Here is a 21,765-nt window from a genome sequence, read left to right as displayed (position 1 = left end):
GCAAACGCTCTGTTTTAGAGGTACATGATTTTTTTTGAAGTCCTCCTTTTTTTGGGATAATTGAACGAGTGCATCAATCTTTATGAACCATTGCAATAAATCCGTAAAATAAGCACTAAAACTAATGATTGATTCACTCATCACAACTTACCGACTGGATTTCTATAATAATTTAATTTCTTCAAATTTTTTCATCGAAATTAGTGGAAGATACGATGAAACTTGTTGGGAGCACGAAGTTATTGAACTGCGATGTTATAGAGAATTATTGGTATTTGTAGGAGATAAATGAGATAATTTTCAACAATTTTTGTCAATTATGATATTGCACTTCTAAGCCAATTCTCTCAACTCTAAGAAATTAAGTGCCAAATTGACATATACGCTGAAGAAACCATTGAAGATGCTCACCGCAATTTGAGCCGAAACGTTAGATGAAAAACATAAGAAAACGACTAGGAAGCACGAAATCATCTAACTGCAGTGTTGGAAAAAATTTGATGGAAATAAATCATTTTTTGAACATAAGGAATATATATTTCTAAAAAAAAATTCAATTCAGAGTATGTAGACGATAGCATCAGAACAACTTCTTTCCTTTCATTATTTTTCCATGTTCCTAAATAAGAACGTTTTTTTTTTCATTTTGTTGGTCTTCAAATTCCAAGACGATCGTATACTATTGTTCCTTTTATTTCTCGAATTCAATTCGAAGTTTATATTCCTTGTAACATACCAAAAACCCATGAATTTCAGCAAGTAGTTTCGAAATAAGGATTGGAATAATGATCCATAAAACCTATCGTTGGAAATTACTCTTCAGCAGCTTGTGTTCTGGAAATTGGGGAATTCTTGATTTGCGATACATTCGGCATGAGGAATATTTTTGATTTATTCGAACTCAGTTCTTTGAGTTGTTCATTGAAATTGAGTCCGAAGAAAATATTATAAAATCCATTTACATTATGAAATATCGAATTGAGATATCGGTAAACTATAACGGAACATTTATAAAGAAATATACATTTACTCGAGCTTTTAGGTGGCTAATACCTTATTTATTCTATTTATTTTCAATATTTAACTGAGACCAGTGGGGTTGTTATGACAACTTATAACTCTGAGAATTCTATTTCCCACCATGAACATGTTTTAAATAGTCATGTTATATTTTTCTATTGGAAATTCTCGATTATGATATTTTAGTTGATGTGGAAATCATTCAATGGATAAATTACAGGAATTGAATTAAAGTCAAATAGAATCAAATTACCTATGCAATATAGCGATGAACGAAAAAATTAGGGTAGTAGAGGTGAAGAATAGTGATATTTTTTCTTAATAGTAGGAGTAGATAGTGAATATTAGGATGAATTAACTGATGAATGAAGTGACATTAAAAAATTTCAAAATGAAATATATGAAGGTCTCTTGTGTAGACAAAGGTCAATTGGCAAATTCTGAGTATTTTAAACGTTTGTCTGATGGAGGAGTCTGATTAAGATTTAAAATCGTCAGGAGAGTTCATCAATTGAAAGTGTTCATTTTTCAAACGGATTTACCTACTCCTGATAAATTAGTGCAAGAATGTTGACAGCAGCATTTCATTCAAATTTTTTAAGCTTGTTACAGAAATTGGTGGTAAAAACCCTGAATAAGTTTTTCGTAAAAGCTCTAATCCTTAGAGAGTTCTCATAGAGTTATAGGAGAGTCGAAATAAAAACATGAAATAATAAACAAAAAATATATTCCCCACAACTTTTAAAGAACAAAGCGATACAATTATTGCACCTTTCAATACATATGATCAATTGATAATATCAAAAACTGGCTCGTACTTCAAGTATTTATTTTTAATTTTGATAAGTCCTTGTAAAGTTTTCGGCTAGAGAGCAATCTTCAGTACCATCGTCCAAAATACGTTATTTTCATCATCGAAGCAAATCCACATAGCATAAGTGCTCAAAATGCTGATAGCGAAAGATGGAAAAACAATGACAATATTCAACTTAAGAAATGAATATTCCAAACATCTTCAGTTGAGTTCCTCCTAATGCGACAGGATCGATAGACACAGATCATATTTTGTACCTATATAACATCCATTAGGAATGAGGTAAAGGTAAGTACATGACTTGCTGATAATTAAGGCTGTCAAAGGTATTTCCTTAGTCATCAACATATCCACCTCCATAGAAAAAACTGTGAATTTTTCTCAAACAAACAATTTCAGGACGTTGGATTCGTTCCCCCAACCAGCATTCATCAGAAAATTCAAAGTCTACATTAAGGTTTACGATGAATTCCTATCTGACTCTCAGGCCTTAAGAACCTCATCTCAAGCAACCCTAATGTACCAATGTTAATGAGAAATCAGTGCAATTTCACACCTGGATATACCTAGAACTCCATTCAATTTATCGAAAGACTGAAGGACACGAAATTGAGCAGAGATTGTTTGATGATCGCGCTCGATGTTACCAATCTGTACACATCTATCCCTAGAGATGATCATGTGAAAATTGTTGAGCGATTACTTAAAGAACACCATGTTCCCGATAAAGTCCACGTTGATTTTCCCATTCTTTTGAATTTCTGCCTGTCACATGATTATTTTCTATTCAACAACAGATTATACAAACAAAGAGATGGTTTGGCAATGTGTAATCCTCTTTCCTCGCTGATGCCTTCATGGATCATGTAGAACAAGGGATCCTAACATCGTTCGGACACGGGATCCTACATTGGTCAAGATATAATGACGATTCTTCCATTATATTCAGAAAATCGCATGATGAATTATTGAACGATATCAATAAGATACATCCCAACGTTACTTTTACCTTGGAGCTAGAAAACTCAGGTTCCATTAACTTTCTTGGCTTGACCATTTCTAGAGATGATGGTTGGTTATCCTTCAAAATTTACCATAAACCGATGGGAAAGGACAGCATGATACATTCGGCCTCCAATCTCCCAATTTCCCATAAAATCTCCGCTTTCATTTCCTTTACTACTGTACTCCTATCCATCCCCTTGAGTGAATCAGATTTCAATATACAGGGTGAGTCAAAAATGTGTACAGAGTTGTTTGGGGGTGATAGTTCATTGAAAAAAGTATAGTTTGATGAATAAACTTATTGTCCAAAATGCATATTAAGGGAGATATATCCTTCCAAAGTTGATAAAATTTAAAGAATTTCTCCGCATAACTTCTCAACGGTGAATGCCACCAAATTGAAATTTCATGCATAATGTATGTTGTTAAAATACTTTTATTATTACATTTCTGATATCTGAATTTTCTTCGCTTCATGATATGGTTCTATTTTCCACCCAAACTAATAAAACGAAAGAAGTTGTTTGAAAAAAATCATGACTCGCCCTCTAAAAACACTTTTTATAACAATATCAGAAATGTGGAAGTGTAATAAAAAAATGTATTTTAACAACATAAATGTATGCATGAAATTTCAATCTGGTGGTATTCACCGTTTAGAAGTTATTAAAAATTTTTTTTTTCAATTTCATCAACTTTGGAAGGATATAATCTTCCTCAATATGCATTTTGGATCATAAGTTTATTCATCAAACTATACTTATTTTTCAATGAACTCAATCGACCCCAGAAAGCTGGTTACACATTTTTGACACACCCTGTAGAACTAAACATTATAAAACAATTCGGCCACAACAATAGTTTCAACCCCAAAACCATCGACACCTTGGTTATTGAAGCGAAGAAATTTATTGAATTCTACATACCTTTCTGTTGCTGAAGGCGATTCCACCAAAAAAATCATCTCCCTTCTTTTTATTGATTACAAAATCTGAATTGGATCAGCAATGATTTTGAGGTGAACTTGCCCGGACCCTCGAAGATAGGGTCATATTTAATTTTAAGTCTGATACTTGCACTGCTTCATACATTGGTAGGACTAACAGACCACTCGAAACAAGAATACAGGAACACCTGAGATACCCAAACAAATATACTTTTGGACACCACATTTCGTTCAGCGGACATTAGTCCAGCCCACATGAGAATGCGAGAATTTTGCTGCAGACACGAAGAATTATACAACAGCTAAAATTCTAGGAGAATGAACAGAGTGAAGATGAAATATTGGTGAATGCTTGAACATACATACAAACTTAAATTTGAACAAAAATTACATCCCTTGCAAGAGGTTATGATCGCTTTTGTGTGCAGCCTACCTCTTTGTTATGCTTTTTTCCTTGTTTCTAGTGCCTTCATTTTGTGATTTTTATGACTACACTTTATGTTCCTATTCTTTAACATGTCCGATTCATACATCGTTCCATATTTTATAATTCTTTGTTGTTGTTTTGTTTTATTTATATTCGGCTGATTACACTATTCTCAGACTGAGGACATTCTTCGCGTAGGTCATATTCCTTTGTGTTATTGCTTTCAACTTGGTTGAATGTTTGATTGTCAATGTTCTTCCATCTTTCGCTGTCAGCATTTCGAGAACTTATGATATGTCGTTTGGCTTCGATACTGGAAATAACGTATTTTTGACGAGTAAGAAGCTGGCATACCGAGGTCTTAAGTTGTTGCTCGAGTCAACTCCACTCTCAACTCAACAACTATTTTTATTTTTAGTGGTACTGAAGATGGCTGTCTAGCCGAAAACTTAATACCGCGTAATTAAAATTAAAAACTTAAAGTACAAACCATTTCTTAGTATTATCATCACATACTCAACTACACGGCCGAAATATCCAAGAAATATGATCAATTCACCGACACATTGCGACTGGTGCGACGGAGTTTCGAATTTATTACTTTTTGCGTGATGAAAACTTGTATATTTCAGTCCTACTCCAGCTCAAGTATGTTCAATGAGCTTGAGGTCGAAGAGAGCAAACCAGAAACTTAAAATGTAATTTCGCAGCAATCGCAAATTTTGAATTGTTTCCTTTTTCGAGGACGGGTGCAATATATAACCGTAAAGTAATTTCGAGGTATGAATGGTTATTTTTCGACTTAGACCTGTTATTTCTAGAGGATTGAAAATAATTCGAATTATCGGAGATTTAGCGTTAACGAGGTTCCAGTTAACCAGAGTCCACTGTATAGGCTTCCTAGTTGTTCGTTTCTCAAAAACCATTCTTCCACATTAATTTATATTCGGTATTGTAATACTCTATCCGCCGAAAAGGTCATATTCACGCGAGAGCAACGCACACCGTAAAATTAGAAACGGTAAAATTCCTTTGCAATGTTCAATGTCCTATCCTGAGTACACATATTCCCCCAAATCAAGGAAGTAGAACGAGAAATATTGAGGTATTTCACGCTTCTGAATGAACAACGCTAAACGTCAATTCATACCAATTTTCATCAGCATCCGAGTAATAGAACGTGAAATATGGAAATGCTCATGTTCAACGCAAACCCTTCATCTAGAAAAGTTGCATTTTACATAGGACTATCTATAAAACTATATATCTGTAATTTTAGAAACCCTGTAGATGCAATAAATAAATTGCGAAAGCTTGGTAAAGAAAAAAGAGTACACTTTTTACCCAGATGATATCTGAGTCTTAATACCATTAAACAAATACACTGATCAACAATTGCTAGGGATCACTTACGAACTTCTCTTCATTTGTATTTTTTTCAAGTTATCTCGTGAATATCTGTACATTATATGTTCTCTAAGGAAAAAGTAAGATTATAAAAGTTTAATGAGTCTACTTGATGAAGGATATTTAATATAAATCAAATAATTTGACAACTATTGTGTCTAATCCTTCACAATAATATATCTATATGATATATTTATTTTAATTTATTTTAATTAGTTAACCGTTTACTTAATTGATACATTTTTAGTAATTTTGAATTTTCTTTTGGTTGATTATTAAATTTGTCATTTAAAATTGGAATATCATTCCAAGACAAAAATAAACTAAATATATCATATAGATATATTATTGTGAAGGATTAGACACAATAGTTGTCAAATTATTTGATTTATAAAAAGTAAGATGTTTTGAGATGATTATATCAAAGTCTTCCTCACTTCATCGGCTCTTGTTCACAAAATCGATTATTATCTGTAGGCTGTTACAGGTGGAGTGAAAAGCAATGTGGTATTTGTTATTAAATCTGTTTTTTTCTCTCGTTCAAACACATAAGGTGACAATAATTGAAGAAATGAGAACAATATCAGCTTATCAGTCATGCCGAGAAGACGTTTGGCTCCTGTGCAACTGGACCAAATCATACGGTGGATACAGGAAGGTTTGTCCCAGCGAGAAGTGTCCCGGCGGTTGAATGTTTCGCAAAGTGTCGTGAGTCGGGCTTGGAATAGGTTCATCCAAAACGACTCAGTAGCTTATGTTCATGGGGGAGGTCGGCAGCGCAGTACAACAGCTGCTCAAGATCGTCTTTTGTTCCTCAATGCTAGGAGAAATCACACTTACCCGGCGTCGCGGCTTAATAGATCACTGAGAGTAGTAACAGGAGTTCTAATTTCGAACCAGACTGTAAGACGACGACTACATGTTCGTGGTTTGAGAGCACGTAGGAGGGTACAACATCCCCGTTTGAATAGGGAACACCGGGTTCATCGACGGCTATGGGCTGAGGAGCACCGCAATTCGACACTTGAAGATTGGAGCCGATATTTATTTACGGATGAGTCTAGATTTCGTTTGGTCAACTCCGATGGACGTATTCTTGCTTGGAGGGAAAGAGATCGAAGGTATGCAGAACAGTTTATGGTACCCACAACAGCTTTTGGCGAAGGTTCTATATGTGTATGGGGAGGCATTTGTTTGAACCAACGCACAGAGTTGGTTGTTCTGCTGAACACCACCATGACCAGCCAGAGATATCACGATATGATTATTGAACCCATAATTGTTCCGTTTGCGGCTGCCGTGGGCGAGAATTTCATTTTAATTGACGATAATGCCCGTCCACACCGTAGTCGTCTGGTTAATGAAGCGCTAGAAACTCATGCTATTGATAGGATGGACTGGCCAGCTCGCTCTCCGGACATGAATTGCATCGAACATGTCTGGTCTGAGATGTCTAGACAATTGACAACCTTAGAACAACCGATCAATAACCTGGAGGACCTTTCTAACGCTTTACGGGATATTTGGACTAATTTGTCCCAAAATTATATAAATCGTTTGATCGAAAGTATGCCTCGTAGGGTAGAATGCTTGAGACGAGCTTGTGGGGGACCAACTAGGTACTAGCTTAACCGAAACTTCAGCCTTCTTGTGGTTTCATCATAAAATTTTTATGTTATTCAAACACAGAATTTTGAGTGTTCCTAATAAAGTCTTTTTTTCTCTCCAACTTTCCATTTTTTCATTCTTTTCTCAAGTGAACCATATTATCAACTGAAAATACTCTGATATCTGACTAAATTTATAATCTTGGAGCGAATATTTCTGAAATAAATTTAGAAGAAGTAAGTGATCCCTATCAATTATTGAGCAGTGTATTTATACATATATCTTAATATCTATAGTATATCAAACTGAATGTTTCCATCGATTTTCATAGAAGAGTTAAGGCTGTTTCAAGGATGTGAGGTCGTGAGACAAACCAGAAGTATGAAACGCATTTTTCGAGTGGAAATCTGGGATCTTAATTTGTTTTCATTCTATGAAAGTATTCACACAGTGATTTCCTAATGTGTTTGATATTATTTTTGAAATTTTCATGATTCTGAAGACACCAACTTTTTCTTTTCAGAATTGTTATGCTAAATTTCCAGAATGTATTATGAGTAGGTAGGAATATATATTTCAACTATAGACTCTTGAGCCCAAAATTTGAAGATTTAACCCAAATCGGCCAAGTCAACCAGATGAATGTTCTTCCTAAAACAGTGTTCCGTGCATGATTTAGTTCATTTGAATCTCTTTCTTTTCTGCAGCAAAAAAACATGAGAAGGATTCCATTATGAATATTAGTAAATTTCCGATTCAATTTTTGATCATTAGATCTATTAGATTAAGTGTATCTGTAATCAATATCCCAAATAGAGTCGAATAAGAATGGCCACTAAAAATTTAGATCATCGTGGGTTAGAGTGGTAGTCGATGATGAAAGTGCTTAAAATTAGGACCTAATTATGTCGTTAGTACAAGATCTGGAATTTATAGATGTAATTTGGATTACTATTACCAAGAAAACTACTACAAAATGAGACTTTGCTTAGTGGAAACACTGAGACACCCTATCAATTCCTATAGACAAATTTTAAGGTTATTTTACATCATTAATATAAAAGTTGAAATAGAAATTTATATAAGTTATTTGAATAATTCATATAAGGTGTTTTTCGAAATGGTGGGCATTTTGCATGGCGGAACCACTTGCTTAAAGTTAAGTTATAGTTAATTCACGTTAGTGAACAAAAGATCTGCATGGTCGCAGTTCCCGGAAGGCTCACCGAAGCAAAACGACCCCAGTTCAAATTCACGTTTTGAGTATAGAAGCTCAAATTTACATACAATTATTGACTAGAGAAAGCATTCCACCAGACAATGTTGAGTAACTAAATATTCAGAGTTGGTACTCAGAATTCTCCTGTCACGAATTCATCAATTATTTGTCAAATTTGATACACATAAAACATTAATGTTCTGGGAACCCAGATTTTTTAATGAAGAAATCACTAAACAGTAGGAGAGATAGGAACGATAGATGAAGAACAAAATATTATTGAATCAATTTGAACACGTGAGTCTCGGAATAACAGTACATAATCTTAGTAAACTTTTTTTTCTCTCCAGTTAATATAATCAATAATTTTATGCCGAGTATTCAAAGTGAACCATTAAATGCTCAACAGAAACCAGAATTTAATAAAGCTATTTACCTGCAACTGTGATGTTATGGGTCTGCGATGCCAACCTAAACGTTGGCGCCTCTGTGGATACCTCACATCTATAAGCTCCCGAGCTGAACGTTCTGGATAAATCATTAAGTACCAGATTGCAAGATGTCATAGAACACTTCGTTCTGGATACGTCAACATGCACGCCAAGAACTTGGAATTGAAGCAACTGTTGTTGACCTGCTGGGCTGTATCTGAAAAACTCGTGGTCATCTTTGTACCATTTTACGGCATAAAGATCTTCTCCACCCATATCGAATTCACAGAAGAGGTTCATGTTCTCCCTTGGATCTTGGATCAAAGGTGCCGTCATGTTCGTGAGACGTAGGGAGAGACATTCTGGAAAAAAAAATTATTCAGATATGTCTTCATAATGTCCGTGATGAAAAGAGAAGACATCGGTAGTGACTTTGGAAAAGAAATAATTTATTATATCAACAATTTCACGTCCTTCGCAATGTATATAATAAACAAGGATAATGGGAAGTACGACAGAAAATGAAACAAAACTTTTTAACTGAGCGACGTTTCGTCTGTATATTCAGACTTCTTCACAGCAAGAATACAATAATAAACCATTACAGAATTTTTGAAAAACTTTAGGCGGTGACTCACCCTTAGTTAATTGTTGTCGTCTAACGTCTAACAAAACATTGAACACACGGTGTATACATAAAATTTTGTCAAGAATTAACAATTTAAAATAATAAATTAGAACAGAAAAAGACATCACCTTTGAAAATATGAAATGGAAAATTCACATTTCAAATGGCAACTTCAACTTATGAGCAGATGTATGATGACACAAAAACAATAACAATACAGGTTGAAAGCGAAACAAGGTACACATGTTCATGTTATTCTTTCTCTCGGTTGGTCTCTATTCAATTTGTACAAATTCAAAATATTGGAATAAATAAAACTCAAGTTTTGGGTATCATTTCTGTCATTTACAGTGGGGTTAATATTTATATATATATAGCATCTCACTGATGCACCTTTTATAATGATCACCCTCATTTCTGAATATACAGAGGAAACGTAGCTCAGTTAAAAAGTTGTGTTTCACTGGCTGTCCGACTTCCTATTATCTTTATTATATAATTTATTATACTAATTATTCCTGGTGTCTCACAGAATGTCCTTAGTATAGATTGCAGAGATTATATGCTCAAGTGTCCTTAAAGATACCACTCATTTTTTTCGAAAATGAAGATTTTTTTTGCCTTCGCTAGTAACTCGTCAGTAACTATTTGTAACACCGAAATTTTCGTTTGTACCTCAAGGATACTGGTAGAAAATTATCGCATTCCGCTGGGGTGCTAACATCACGATATTTTTCGATTTTTCTCGTGACAAAAATTCAGTCCATAGACAGTATTATAATTATTTGTAACACAAAAATTTCCGTTTGTTACCTAACCTAAAATGGAAAAATTTAGCAACCACTTTTCAAAAATTCCAATTTTTTTTGGCTTCCGATAGTACCTACTTCGCTTGTAACTATTTGTTATACAAATTACTTCGTTGGTAACTTTAACTATATGAAGAAATTAAATTGTGAATTGTGGAGTTATCACCCGTTTTCTCAATAATTTCTTATTTTTCTTTTGCTTCCGATAGTACTTCGTTAGTAACTATTTGTAATGAAAAACATTTTGTTTCTTCATTCTACATTTTCGAAAAAGCGCTATCTTTGCTGCCAATCTTTTTATACCAAATTTAAAATTCAGAAATGGAAGGAGGTCACCCTGTATACCAGGATATGGAACTATTCAACAAAATCAGTACCGAAATTGAAAATTATAAATAGGTAGACATTTTCATATCTAGATTGAGTAAAATTTCATTAGATGAATGTAATTATAGTTTGAATGAATGTCTGCTGAAGTAAAGTTTTCCATATTTCTTCAATGTTAGAATGAGGTTTGTTCTTAATTTGTAGGCCTGTAGCTTTCGCTGATGTTTAGAAAACACATTCTGAGTTTTTTCCTATCACTATTCCCAACAGGAAAATAGTCTCATAATTAAGCTATATAAGTGCCATCTGCAGGCACAATTATTAATCACCACTTTCTCTCAGTTTCTTAGACGTAAAAGGCTTAAGTAAGTTTGATCTCTGAATTGGTGTGTCTACTCATGTACCGGTGACCAAAAGATCAGAACCCTTGATTTGAAGACATACTGAAAATCTGAAATCTGATGATACTCGTACATGATCTGATAGCAATCTTGTAGTTTTCACTACAAACATTTCAATTATCAGATCTTCTATCTGTAAGAAAGGAGAAATTTTGAAAAACAAAAAACCTGCGGTTAGATTGTGGTCAGATTTTGAAAGCTCCTCTGAAATAGCGCCTCCGGGAAAGACTGGATCAAAATATGTTTCAATTGTAAGTTTTCAGTGTTTTCATTCAATGTAAGCTTGGGATTTGCCTTCAAGATCATTTCAAAGTAAAGTACATTTTTTGAATAGAGAATATACATTTTTCTCTGCAGAATATTCTCAGAAAATCGGGAATATTTTGTTTTTTCCGTTTCATCAAATGAATTTCTCTGGAGATGTGAAGTATATTATGTTTAAGATGATCAGGATGAAGTGATTCAAAGTTGATTCTCATAAAATCATCCTTTTTGTATTCCGTATGAACAAATTCAAAAATTGAAACAATTTTGTTGTTCTGATTTTATTTTACCGCACCGCGATAATAAAAACTCACCGCATGCCGAATGTTGAAATTGATACCACTGCAAGAAGATGTTTCAGAATGTGCGTAATTGCATACCTACAATTTTTTTAGTTTATTCTTGATATTAATTTCTTTGTACTTATAATCTTTTCTCGATAATTGATGCTTTTATCAACTATCTGAGACTTCTAACAGAGGATAGAACTGTGCATTGCTAATCATAAGAAAAACTTTTGAAGGTGAAATGTGCTAATTTAATTTTTGCTCGATTCTTCCAATAACAAATGAATTTTCGGATGTGTTATTTGTCTTAATAGATACTCACTTCCTCAAATATGCTCAGTAGATCGTGTGTAGAAGATTTTCATCATAACCATTCTGACCATAAAACACTGCATTTCTCCCTAATTGTTCATTTTATGGCGAAACGTTATTACACAAACAATGAGATTATCATCTAAAGAAAAAAGTGTAAGTTTATATCCTATTCAAAAAATCTACTTGACCTTGAAATGTCCTTGATATCAAACTATAACGTCACATTAAATTCCAATATTTGATGTACTCCTGAAGACTAAGATATTTCACTAGAATAGTTATTTATAATACAAGTGCAGAAGGCATTGATATTCTTCCACGAGTTCAAAATTCAAAAACGAGCCACGAAGTGGCGAGTTTTGGAATGAACGAGTGGTAGAATGAGCCTTCTGTACGAGTATTATACATTATTTTCTCTAATTCATTGCATTTTCATTGAAATTAATGAAATATTTCCATAAATATAATTTAGTGAATTTTGCATTGAAAAATGTTGGTTGGCAGAACTGATTTCTTTAAGGCAAATTGATGAATTGACAGATAAAGCCGTGGCGGAAAGTTCGGAGTACCAACATAGAATAATAAAATATAACCATGAAAACTGTGCGTTTCTGATATATTCTCGCACGATTTCGTTCTACAAGATGTGGAAGAATGAACGGAATAACCATAGAATTAGAGAATAGTTATTTATAATACAAGTGCAGAAGGCATTGATATTCTTCCACGAGTTCAAAATTCAAAAACGAGCCACGAAGTGGCGAGTTTTGGAATGAACGAGTGGTAGAATGAGCCTTCTGTACGAGTATTATACATTATTTTCTCTAATTCATTGCATTTTTATTGGAATTAATGAAATATTTCCATAAATATCATGTAGTGATTTCTGCATTGAAAAATGTTGGTTGGCAGAACTGATTTCTTTAAGGCAAATTGATGAATTGACAGATAAAGCCGTGGCGGAAAGTTCGGAGTGCCAACATAGAATAATGAAATATAACCATGAAAACTGTGCGTTTCTGATATATTCTCGCACGATTTTGTTCTACAAGATGTGGAAGAATGAACGAAATAACCACAGAATTAGAGAAACATATTTTTTGAGTTATTTAAGTGTATCTTTCAAAATGGGTTACCCTGTCAAGGTCGGTTTTTCGCCACTCACGTGTGTTTAGAGAATATTCGATACAGAAAGACTCGACGTGAAGATTACCGTGAGTAGTGCAGGAAAAACTGTTCTGCGAAACGACAATTCTTATCGTCAGGTAGCCGGTATTTGAGTAGGCACGTTTAGATAGGAATAATCTGGAATGCATTCCCAAATGGAGGCGTTACCACATGGGAATAACAGAACATTAACGACGGATGGCTTCCTGGTGGCTCCATTTAACTTGGCTAGGTTTACATATTATCTGAATACTGTAGAGTGTAATGTCTTCTTGTCTTTCATTTCGATATTCGTTCGAAATAAGTTGCTCTCGACCACAGGGTATTTCATTATAAACTGGACAATATACAGGGTGTATCATTCAAAAGTTTCCACTCTCAATAATTCAACGTATCATTCAACATTGAATTCAATGAATCAGAATTTGTGAAAACACTCCAACAGGTCGATTTTTGATGACAGGGGTACATGATATGGGATACAAAGCTTGCTTCTACTAGCAACCCCCTGGAGAGGGTTGCAACCCCATCAGGAATTTGAAAAGGGGAAAGTAGGTAATTTTGTAGCACAAATGTATGCATGGATTCGAATTTGTATGAACCTGCAGTTTGTATTCTATAAAATGATTATTTACAAAGCTGCAGGGTGTTTTTCTATGGAATTATGGTACCGATAAAACTAAATGAAACAGAGATGTTCTAACTGCTCGTATAGTTACTATTACTCCGTTGAGTTGCTGAGTAAGCTAGATTTTCTCGTACCTCGCCCGAATGCTAGAACCAGATACCTTTTCTATGTTAGTACACCAAGAACTAATTTGCTTTTGCAGTCACCACTTAGATATGCTTGTTCCGTTGTTAATTCTATAGCGGAAAGATGTGATCTGCATTATCAATCTCTAGATTATATCTGTAATTTATATTTAAATGAAAACATCTGAAGTTAAGATGATCACACATGACATTGTATTGTATATGATTTCCATTTCTTTCTTGTCTTTTATTTTTTTTTTCCGCGAGGCCTGAAAACTGTCTGTTGGGGTGTATATGAGTTGTTTATCTATTAATTGTCATTGTTTTATTGGATTACGTTCATGATATAGCTTATTTTTTTCTTTATAAATTGTTATTAATTTCATATTGATTATTGTTTTTGTATTTCCTGTAATTGGGTACTAACCTGTAGGAAATAAAGACTTATTATTATTATTATTATTGAAAGAAAAATAGCGATGCATACGTTTTCGATTCTTCATATCACTAATTGTCCCATCAGCTAAAATTTTTTCACCAGTTTCGCTATGATCGGCCGAGAAGGTGCTTCACAACGACCGTAGAGTGCTTTAGTCTTTCAAACTGTGAATGCAAAATATTCACAATGTAGTAAATTTTAACAATTTCCATGCGTTCCTGAAGCGAGTTTTCATTTTTACCAATGGAGTAGTTCTCACTGGTCAAATGGCAAAAGTGACAACTGCCCAGATAGTGGACTATTCAAAGTTTAGTTCACTAATCGAAAGCAATAACATAGACATTGAATTTTTAGGTTTTTCCCCCACCACCGCTTAAAGTACCGGGTGAGAATACGAAAACTCAGAATGGCCATCATTACAAAGCTTTCAAGCTGTTAAGTTAATTCAGGAATTATGTTTAGTGAAATGTTCTTGCTGCCGTACTGAGAATATTCTAAGATAAGCTACTTAATTATATTCATCATAGAGACCACTCCTCAATAGGAAGTATAGAAGATGCATTAAATTTTTGGTTTGCAATTAAACCTGAGATATCTTATTTTACAATATTTCTTTATTTTTCTTCTGTGATTTAACCCGGAATTCATGGTTCAAATCCAAATGAAAAAATTGTTTTATCTATATATTTCCTTAAAATTGCATAAATAATTCGTTCTTGAAATTTATTTGGTTGAAGGTGATCGACTTTGCATTTTATCATTATTAGCAATATTATTCACGGAGTATAAGCATTTATGAGAATGTGAGGAGCATCTCTGCGTATCTCGTATTTTACACTCCTACGTGCATATTGATCCGAGTTACTCCTGAGAGAAATGATATTATTCCCTTTCCATTGATATTGAAGGATTCCTAATGGAATTTTGTTCTTTATGATATGGGGGAAAATATTTTCTCAGCTAAGGAAATTAGAGGTACATCAGAATCTACTTACCTGGAATTGTGAAGATGATCAGGGTGAGCAGGACCGTGCCAGGCTTCAACCATGAGATATATCTGTTATTAGGTTCTAACATCTTGGCAGGAGGTTTTCACGTTGTTCAATAATTAAACACTGACTTGGATGATACAATTCCCCCTGATGATATGGTGAATATTTCTAGAGTTTATTTTAGGAATCACTTCTGAGAATTAGTTGAAATTATTGTCCAACTTGAGTTACATAACTGTTGTTATTTCTTCTATTCTGTCGTTTATGGAGTCACTTTGCTGTAAAAAAAAAATCTCATGTACAAAAAAATGATAATATCCAGATGGATCAGAATATGATATAAGAAGAATGAAACTTTCAGTTTCAGCCACGAATATAAAAATCGAATGAAAACAATTTAAATTGAATCGATTTTAGTCTGATTTTGGCATACCGTTTTTATTTTGTTTATTATTTTATAATATTTCTTATTGTCAAAGATGGCTGTGAATGAGATAGCTATACGAGAGTTAAATTTACTCACAAAGAGCAAATTAATAGAGATAATTTTAACAAAGATGTTACCTGATATAAAAGTATGTGAATCCACTCGAAATCTAATTGAATCCACATTAGACATTTTCCAAGTCGAATCTGATGAAACAAATAAGGAACAGCAAGATATAACCTATAAGTTAGTTAGCACCGAAAAGGACCTCAAAGGTGCAAATGTTGAAATTGAATATCAAAAACGACTCATTACAGAAATGGAGAGATCAATCAAAAATCAACAATTAACTATTTCATCACAGGAATATTTAATTAGAACATTTAAAGACAGTGAAAACGTTGAAAATTGCGACATTGCCATTATTCCCGTAAATTCGCAATATTCAAAGAGTCGAGCGGACAATATTGAAGGTACATCACATAAAAAAGAGATTTCTTCAGAAAATGTTAACCAGTATGGCAACACATGAAATAATATTGTACTACAAAAGGAGGATGGCAAACATCCTGATTAAAGATCAAGGTTCTCACATAAGGAGGCTCCCGCTGTACAAAATCGCGTCGATAAACAGCCAGATAATATTTCCAAACATAAACAAATGGTAACCTCCAATATTTCGCAAGTATTGAATGAGTCTACATCCAATGCACAAAACGAATGGAAATTAGTGAATGATAATCGCAAACGGAAACCTCGGAAGACTGCGATTTGCACTGGGATTAATGCCCCAAAACCAGGAAATACATCAATAATTACTGGTGCACCTAGAAAACGCTGGTTATACCTTGGTAAAATTGCAGGCAACATTTCAGAAGAGGCAGTTTCGGCATACATTGGTAATTTAGGAACTACGGCTAAAATTATTGTAAAGAAATTGAATACAGTAGGATCCAACTCAGCTTTCAGTTTAGGCGTCCGAATGATGAAGTTTTTAAGTCATTGAATGATAAAGATTTTTAATTCCCAAATTTTTTTTCAGAGGGGGACAAAAAATGCAAAGACTTAAAAGAGGAACATAATAAATTCAGTATTCTCCATATTAATGTTCAATGTCTCCGTAATAAAATTGAACAGATTGAATCTGCAAATATTGATAAAGATATAATCTTATTTAAGTGAACATTGGTTGGCAAATAACGAATTGGAGCAGATTAAAATAAATAATTATAGTATTATTTCTCATTATGCGCGTAAGTATCATATTCATGTGGCAGCCGCTGTTAAAGATTTTCATGCGGGTCTTTTTACACCGAACAATGATATAAATTCAATGTCTGTAGAAATGGAACTCGAGGTGTGTGCAATACAGTCAAAAAAATTGAAACTAATAATAATAACTATGTATCGTGCTCCACTGGGTAGCATTGAAAAATTTATTGATTTGACTTCGAACATTTTAGAGAGGGTAAATGTCCGTGATTCTAATGTTTTTGTATTGGGAGACTTTAATATCAACTTTTTAACAAACTATCCAAACAGATCTGAGATGACTGACCTTTTTTCTACATATGGGCTTCATAGCATTGTAATGTCATCGACTAGAGAAATTGCATGTTTGGACAATATTTTTACTAATATTTTTGAGTCCTCGGGATATGTTGTTGATCTTGGTTTCTCTGATCACTTTGCTGTAGAAACAAGTTATGTTTTCGGGGAAAAAATAAATAGAGCCAGTGATCTGTGTAAACCTATTACTCAGTTGGGTTCGAATATGATTCATCTCCTAGTGAGAGATATATGTTGGGATTTCATTGATAATAGTGATATCTGCATTGATGAGAAGTTCAAGATGTTCGTCATTCTCTTGAAAAACTGTGCAGATCTAGCATTCTCGCAAAAGAAGTATAAGCATTGTGTTGATATGATGCCAGTTTGTTGGTTCAATGATGATTTAAGGTAAATGAGAAAGATATTACATTTTTATAGAGATATTGCTGCAGTTGATGGGTCAACTAGCGTTAAAAAAAATATAAAGACTATCTGAAGCTATATCGATCTGAGCTCAAAAAGGCAAAAAAAGAATACAATGATAATTACCTTCGAGAACGGAACTTTAGTCCTAAAGCGATTTGGGACGTGGTAAAAGAAAGTACAAACCTATTGAAAAGGCGTAGACAAATTGGTAGCAAGTTAACACCTAATGACTTCAATAATTCTTTTTTACAGTCCCTGAAGAAATTATTGGCAAAATTCCTCCTTCTAAAAAATCATCTGCGGATTTCATTCGAGATTACTGCAATTCTAGAGGATCTGGGTTGGATGGTATTCGGTTTGCTTTTTCTCCGGTATCTGAGATCAAAGTAAGAGATGTAATAATGTCACTAAAAAATAAAAGTAGTCGTGACTTACACGGATTCAACAGTAAAATACTCAAGAGTTTAGCTAGTGAGATCATTAACCCGCTAACAAAATTAATAAATTTCTGTATAAGAGATAACTTATTCCCAAATATACTTAAATTGGCCAGAGTAGTCCCTGTGCACAAAAAGGGTCCCGATGACTTGGTAGATAATTACAGACCGGTTTCAGTTATATCTGTTTTCTCGAAGGTTTTGGAAAAAGTAATGCAACAGCAGTTAACAACATTTTTTGAGAATAACCACATCTTTAATAAATCTCAATTTGGTTTTAGAAAAGATCTCTCTACAACAACTGCTATTGCTGAACTCATGAGAGTAGTGAATGAGAGTTCAATGAGGGCGAATACATAGGGGCACTGTTTTGTGATCTGAGCAAAGCTTTCGATTGTCTTTCCAGGGAAAAGCTTCTTGACAAATTAATGTTCTATAATATTGATCGGAGTGAAATAAATCATATTAATTCCTTTCTCATAAATAGGAAACAGTGTGTAGATCGCAGTGGTAGTATGTCTGATATGTGTGATGTTAAATGTGGTGTACCTCAGGGATCTGTCCTTGGGCCACTTCTTTTTATTATTTACATGAACGATCTTGTAAACAGTGATGAGGGCGCCGATTTCGTCATTTTTGCCGATGACACAACGGTATTGAAAAAAGCAAAATCTAAGGAACTTTTGGTTATTAACATTAACGAAGCATTTTATGTAGTTTCGGATTGGTTTCATAGCAACCAGCTCAATTTGAACGTAACTAAAACAAAGTTTATGTATTTTTCAATGAGAGATATGGAGGGAATTGCTTCAACTGAACCGGGTGTCTATATAGATAGCAAATTATCTTGGAATGCTCACATGGATAGCGTTTGTCAGCATGTATCATCTTGTGTTTATGCATTGAGAACATTGTCTGGTGTAGATTCGAATACAGTGTTAAGGAATGTCTATCATGCTTTATTGAATCAAAGATGTCGTATGGTATATTGTGTTGGGGGTCATGATGCAAATGTAAAGCGTCTGTCTATTCAGTCTACAGAGGAAAGCTATCAGGGTAATAAGCCTGCTCGGTTTCAGAGATGATTGTAGGAATGCTTTTGAACAAAATAAAATTCTTACTGTCCCTTGTTTATACATGTTGAAATGTTTGTTATATGTGAAGTATCATGTGGTTGAATATAGGACAAACCAAGTTGTGCATGATCACGGTACATGTCGAAGAAGGCATATTTATACCGATTTCCATCGAATCAACAAAATGAAGTGTGGAGTAACATATTACGGGCCTAAACTTTACAATAGGCTGCCAACCGCTATGAAGATGACTACCATTGAAAAGTTTAAAGTTTCAGTCAAAAATGTTTCTATTCCAAAGATGAATACTTCTCTTGTGATTTTTCTGATTTTCAGGAGTGATACTTTTGTATATTTTTCTTTTTGATTTGTAGTTTGACGTATGTAAGCATTTTTGTAATGTATTAGCATGAATAAACTATTACTATTACTATAACTATTGATGAATTATAATGAATCCGTTTTTTCTCGTCCATGTTTTCTTCAATTTTTTTTTCAAATTGTCTAGGAATGGTGAAGATTCTATACCTTTGTGACACTGTTCATTGATATGATAGTATCATACCATGGTGCATTCAGTATCTGTTTGTTTTTCGATGTGCTTACCAGCATGGTAAGTCATCATCGTCTGTAGTTAACTCCTCCACATACAGGGTAATTTACCAGGATGACCTATTAGACGTTTATGAAAAACTAATTGTAATTTTGAGCGGAAAATTCGCATATTGAGGTTCGAGACAATAATCTTTCTCCCTCAAATATTTTCAGATCTCTAACACTTCCTGTTTTACCGGAAACAGACAACCACTTCCTTGTTTCAAATGGCACACCTAGAATATCTGGCGGCGGCTCTGCCAATACGTAGTATTGAAATACTGTTTGAGGTTTGGACCAGAAACGTATAATGTGTTTATAAAAAGATCATAAACTTGGACAGCTCAATTTCATCAAAACTCAATATTTTCAAAATTTAACCTATTTTTTTTATTATTTCAGTCGATTCTACGTACAAAACTTGTGGGGGTCGAAATTGTCATCAAAAAAGCTATTTAATGATACAATAATATACTGGGTGTGTCAGTTGAAATGAGAAATAGTAGTCTGTTTCCGATTTAACCGAAAGTTGTAGAGATCTGAAAATTTTTTAGGGAAAAGAATAATTTTCTCAAACCGCAATATGCCAATTTTTATCTCAAAGTTTTGATTAGTTTTCCATAAATGTCTAATAGGCCATCTCGGTGAATCACCTTGTATATGAGGTAGAGAATCGGCCCAATTATTGATCCTTGGGGGAGTCCTGTTCTCATTAGTCTTTCTGTTGATTCAGTTCCGATTCATGTTCATTATTAATGTTCTATTTGTCATGTAGGATTCTATGGTGAGTTCCATATTGTTGGTTATTCCCATTTTGTATATAAGGAATTCATGCTAGACTTTATCGAAATCTTCGGGAAAGTCAGTGAACACTTCATCTACTTTCTTCCTTTTTTTTCATTAATTAATTATGTATGACTTTCCGTACTGGTTAGTCGTCGAGTGTCCGGATTTGACTCCAAATTTTTCTATCAAAAATTATAAACATGAATCAGTTATTTTGCCTTATTGGCAGTCTTCAAATTTGGTTGAACCTGTGAGTTCAAAATATTCCGAAAAGAGTTCGAAATTAATGGGGAGGCAATTCACAAATTATTTTGCCAAATAATAACATCTCAAAGATTTTTCGTTCGTCAAAAAAAAAGATCAAAACATTCTTCCAATGAATCAAAAGATAATTTGTAGCAGGTAATTGGATGAAAAATTGAACATCCATAGATAATAGAAATTAAACTATAAAAATTCTACTCATCAGAGGGAAACCCCCATTTGGTACTGCAAAATATGAAAATTAAAAGAAGTAAACAGGAAAAACTTCCCTGGAAACTTATCCAGTCCGGACATATTTCATATCAAAATTGATCAAGGGCCCTGGACTCATTTCCATATAGACGACTTGGTTAATAATCAAAATATTAGATGCTGAAACCCGAAATCCCGGTCATCCATCAAAGAGGTTCATCCTGTCGAAGATTCGTTTGGAAGGGAAGCTACGTTCTAGCCGAAGAACTTTCGCATCCCAATAAGCTTTATACCAACTCATTGTGGAATATCTGAAGTGAAAATCCTATTCTTTTAAGACGTGAGTTATGGAGATTTAGCTTTAGATAATCGAGGTTAGGCTGTAGTAGCAAATAATCAGTTATAATATTTGAAAAATTCATCAACACCTCCCAAATTATTTAGAGATGAATATCGAAATTATAACACCATTGTACCAAAACCTTCACTATCTTTTTTTGTTATATCCTTTTTTGTTCAAAATGGAATTCCAAAAAATATCCGAAACCAACCAGAAGAAAACTCAATTATGGGAAATTTTACAAATTGAGTGAACGTTAATGAATTGAATAATTAAATCAGCATAACGACATACGTATTTTTCGGATTTTTTCAATTTTTTATTACAAGTTTTTTTAGTTAGTGCCTCGCAGTTCAAAAAAAAAATTACTGAATATACAAACTTCCATATTCATTTCATTATCTTGCATGTGG

At 33.8% G+C, this 21,765-nt stretch overlaps 1 protein-coding gene across 2 annotated transcripts in view; it reads right to left on the bottom strand.

Moving 5' to 3' along the window:
• LOC123677728 overlaps window positions 1-21,765 on the bottom strand; it is an 81,787-nt gene that overhangs the window by 20,611 nt on the left and 39,411 nt on the right. The window contains exons 1-3 of one of the 2 annotated variants that reach the window (XM_045614417.1): window positions 15,824-16,075; window positions 15,263-15,537; window positions 8,883-9,239 (exon numbers count right to left, since the gene is read on the bottom strand). In XM_045614417.1, the coding sequence (XP_045470373.1) occupies window positions 8,883-9,239; window positions 15,263-15,344 (439 nt within the window). In that variant the 5' untranslated portion in view covers window positions 15,345-15,537; window positions 15,824-16,075. Of the gene's footprint in view, window positions 1-8,882; window positions 9,240-15,262; window positions 15,538-15,823; window positions 16,076-21,765 lie in introns of those variants that run through there. The other variant, XM_045614418.1, reaches the window with a different exon arrangement.

The sequence above is a fragment of the Harmonia axyridis genome, chromosome 4 (assembly GCF_914767665.1).
Source record: "Harmonia axyridis chromosome 4, icHarAxyr1.1, whole genome shotgun sequence".
NCBI lineage: Eukaryota > Metazoa > Arthropoda > Insecta > Coleoptera > Coccinellidae > Harmonia > Harmonia axyridis.
The sequence above is the reverse complement of the archived record's forward strand: the minus strand, read 5'-3'. Positions and strand labels throughout refer to the sequence as shown.